The following is a 3,776-nucleotide window of genomic DNA, read 5'->3' as shown; positions in this document are numbered from 1 at the left end:
GTCCCCTGATGTTCCACTTGATTGTGTATTTGCTTCTCAAAGTGCCACTCTGTTGATGAGGCCTTCTGTTTGATGGTGTCGCATGATACTGCACTGGAGAGCGATGACGTCCTGAATCCAGCTGAAACTGAGTGGGGTTTCTCTCCATAGCAGCCGCTATTAGGAGCTGAAAGAGTCTCTTGAGGAGTCGCAGGGTCGGAGCAGAAACTGTAGAACTCTCGAGCTCTGCACCCTGAACTTCATCCTCAGGCTCTGCTGCCTCCTCCTCTCCATCGTTCTGCTCCTCTGAGGGGGTTGGGGTGGATGAAGTGTTGGAATTTGGAGTCCCAGGTCGGCTGATTGGCCTGCTGCTGGTTCTGAGGTCCAATAGTCGTACCTGGGCCACTCATAGACCAGGGCCTGCAGCTCCGGCCCCTGGAGGAAGACCGTCAAGCTGCAGCCGGCCAGCGTTGAGCTGCAGCTCCACAGATGGAGAAGCAGAGCGCTTGGAGGAGGATTTCTCTGGCAGGTCGTTGGTCTGTTCAGACTTCTGTTCTGTACATAGACACATAAAAAAACCAAACACTGATTTAAAAAGCCATCTCTTGACCCTGCTGTCCTACCTAGTTAGAGGTGAATCTCCAAACTTCCTTTTATCTCAAAGATTCTTGAAAAAATAATTTTTAAAAAGCTAACAGATAATTTTCAGAGGAATGGCTTATTTGAACAGTTTCAGTCAGATTTCAGAGCTCATCACAGCACAGAAACAGCTTTAGTGAAGGTTACACATCATCTTCTCATGGCCTCAGTGCAACGTTCAAAACTTTTGACCGTAATATTTTATTAAAGCAATTAGAGCATCCTATTGATTTCTGCAGTGGTTTGTATCATATTTATCTAAGGTTAATTATGGATGTGCTAGGACCAATTCTGTTTACAATTTAAATGCAGTATCATCAGAAGGCATAGCATACATTTTCACTGCTATGCAGAGGACACCCAACTTTATTTATCTATGAAGCCAGGTAACACACACCAATGAGTTAAACTGCAGGAATGTCTTAAAGACAAAGACCTGGATGGCCTCTAATTTTCTCTAAATTCAGATCAAACTGAGGTTATTGTACTCGCCCTGAAAATCTTAGAAATATGGTATCTAACCAGACTCTTACTCTGGATGGCATTACCTTGGCCTCCAGTAACGCTGTGAGGAACCTTGGAGTCATTATTGACCAGGACATGTCCTTCAACGCACATATTAAACAAATATCTAGAACTGATTTCTTCCAATTCCAATCTTTGTGTAATATCTCTGAAATAAGAAATATCCTGTCTCAGAGTGACGCTGAAAAACTACTTCATGCATTTATTACTTCTAGGCTGGACTAGATGTTTTCTAGTATTTTGGGACATCATTTTAGAGACAGAACATTACTTTTTACTTACCACATTGTTCATTCTCGCCAATGTCTGAGATGCAGAAGATGATAATTTACACTTTGCACTGTCTTCATGGATTATTGGTTCATTTTACGCAGATTACATAATAAAGTCAGTCTTGTAGTCCTTGCAGTCATATCAAACACACAGGCCAGCACCAAGAAATAAAGAAAAGTGCAAGACGCACTGAAAACGCTGACCTGTGTATCTCAATAAAAAAAAAAACCTATATACATATGTACAGAAATAACTCCTCAGACTAGCCGCATCATGATGGTCTCTGTGTAAGATGGAGAGATGTTTCCAGCCTTTCCAGACACATCGCAGACATGAGGAGTTAGAAAGTTTGCTCCAAAGCACGAGGAAACATCCATATGTAACATCCATGTTCCATATGTCCAGGAAAGGCTTCATTGCTGATCACAGCCGGAGACGTTTCCTTGGTGGAGTGGGGCTCCTGCTGCTGCTCTCCTCCTCTGCAGGCTTCCTCTTTGCACCCTGTGTAAACCTCTTCAGAAACTGGCAGAGCACCGACATGATTACTCTGCCGTCAGAGGTGTAGTCTGTAACTCTCCATCGATTTGTCATTTCCCTTTCCTCTGTGCAATACACAGTGGAAATGACTCTGGTGATGGTGTCGCCATCGACATCCAGGGTGCAGACGCAGTTCCTCTGATCTGCCTTGAGGACAGAAAGATCTGCTTTCTCTGGAAGCAGAGGTGTGAGGAACCATGAATGGAGGTGGGACCCTGCAGGCAGCACCATTAAACCAGCTGGTGAGTTGGTAGGAGGAGATGGAGTGGTGTTCTCCAACTGGCTCTCTGGCACATGGGTGAAAGGTGTCGTCAGCAGCAGTTTGTTAAAGAATCCCCTGAAGGCAATATAAGGAAACGCCTTCGTCCCCGTAACCAGGTTGTGGTTTAATGAGAGGACCAGATTTTTCATAGAGTCCACATGGCTAGGGCTCAAAGGACGGTTCCTCAGGTTGGAGATTAACATCTGGCGTACGCTGACAGGACTCACCAGCTCAGCTACGAGAAAACAAAAAGATCATCTGTGTTAATCGTGACATAATCAGACAAATTACGGATTTAAATGTCAAAACATGGCTTTATATCATCATATGCTATTTCTACACACAGACAATGAGAGGCCCGCAGCAGAACTCACTCTTTATGAAAGCCTTAAGATTGGTAGAAGGTGAGAAAAATGGTTTTGCACTGTAAATGACTAAATTTCATGTTTTAAACCAAAGATCACAGCACCAAACTCTGCTTGTTAGCATGTTTAAACAGTAAAAATGTCCTGCTGATAGAATTCATTTGCAAATTCACATTTTAGCTGCATGTAAATTAAAAATGTACAGCTCATAGTAAAGAATAACTTTGTGTGTTCTTGGTGACTGTGAACAACATTTCATGATAAATGAATGTCATCCATAATATTTGTGAATTATGGACACATTGTCAGTAAGGCTGCATAGAGTTTCAGTGATGTTTAATAATGAATTCATGTTCAGCACTTATTCTTATTTTATTTAAGCATCAGTCTGTTGGAAATAAAACAGCTAAAGTCAGGTGAGAAACCTCCAACCTGCTTATTGCATGCACACAGTTTCAATTTCTCACCGAGCACATAACATACATCTGGACACCTGTACAGACACGGCAATACACAATGCACTCACATAAATATGATATACTTAATTCAGCATCAGTAGCTATAACTGATTTTGCACATAATGCGTGCAAGATCAAATTTTGGCCACATCTCCGAGGACTCCCTAACCTCCCTCAAAATTTCCCAGCTTTATAAATGCAACGAGTGCCTCTGTGAACTCTCACAGCTCCATCATGCTTCTATACAGATTCGTAATTTATTAACTTAATCGTCAAATTCAGGGCCAGTTGCTAAAACATGTAAACTCAAACCCTCCACATACAAAAACAGGACTCCAGGATGACCGCACTGACGTCAGACGTCAGCCTCCCGCAGGTTCTAATGACTGACGTCGTTTCCATGGCGCGTGCATTAAATTGAGTGTTTGTTTGTTTTTTAGCATTTTTCAAACCAAAATTGAAGTTTCTAAAGTTTGACATATTTCACCTGAAATGTTCACACTCATGAAATCTTCCTCACTTTAAAGTAATAAAAGGCCAGTCTAAGGTGTATTTGTTTGCTTAAATATTCTATTATACTTATTAGCTCACTAAGCTTTACCATAGCGCTCATCCAGAATACGGGTGACACCAATGGAGAGCAGGTACTGCTCACGCCGTACTCCGCCGGAGCTCATTTTTGGGGTGTTTGAATCCTCGTTTCAAGCACTAGTTTTAAAACTTTGGAAACAAACAGAT

The 3,776-nt window shown here is 42.2% G+C and overlaps 1 protein-coding gene across 1 annotated transcript; it reads right to left on the bottom strand.

Moving 5' to 3' along the window:
- Nucleotides 1-1,839: 1,839 nt before the first annotated feature.
- LOC146653422 (uncharacterized) lies at nt 1,840-2,460 on the bottom strand (the record flags this gene model as incomplete). Its single annotated transcript, XM_085381082.1, has 1 exon — nt 1,840-2,460. A coding segment is annotated over one exon (621 nt), but the record flags the coding sequence as incomplete, so codon positions are not given.
- Between the last annotated feature and the right edge of the window lie 1,316 nt (nt 2,461-3,776).

The sequence above is a fragment of the Rhamphochromis longiceps genome, linkage group LG14 (assembly GCF_057381845.1).
Source record: "Rhamphochromis longiceps isolate RC_006_pf linkage group LG14, R_longiceps_female_GT1.1, whole genome shotgun sequence".
In the NCBI taxonomy this organism is placed as follows: domain Eukaryota; kingdom Metazoa; phylum Chordata; class Actinopteri; order Cichliformes; family Cichlidae; genus Rhamphochromis; species Rhamphochromis longiceps.
The sequence above is the reverse complement of the archived record's forward strand: the minus strand, read 5'-3'. Positions and strand labels throughout refer to the sequence as shown.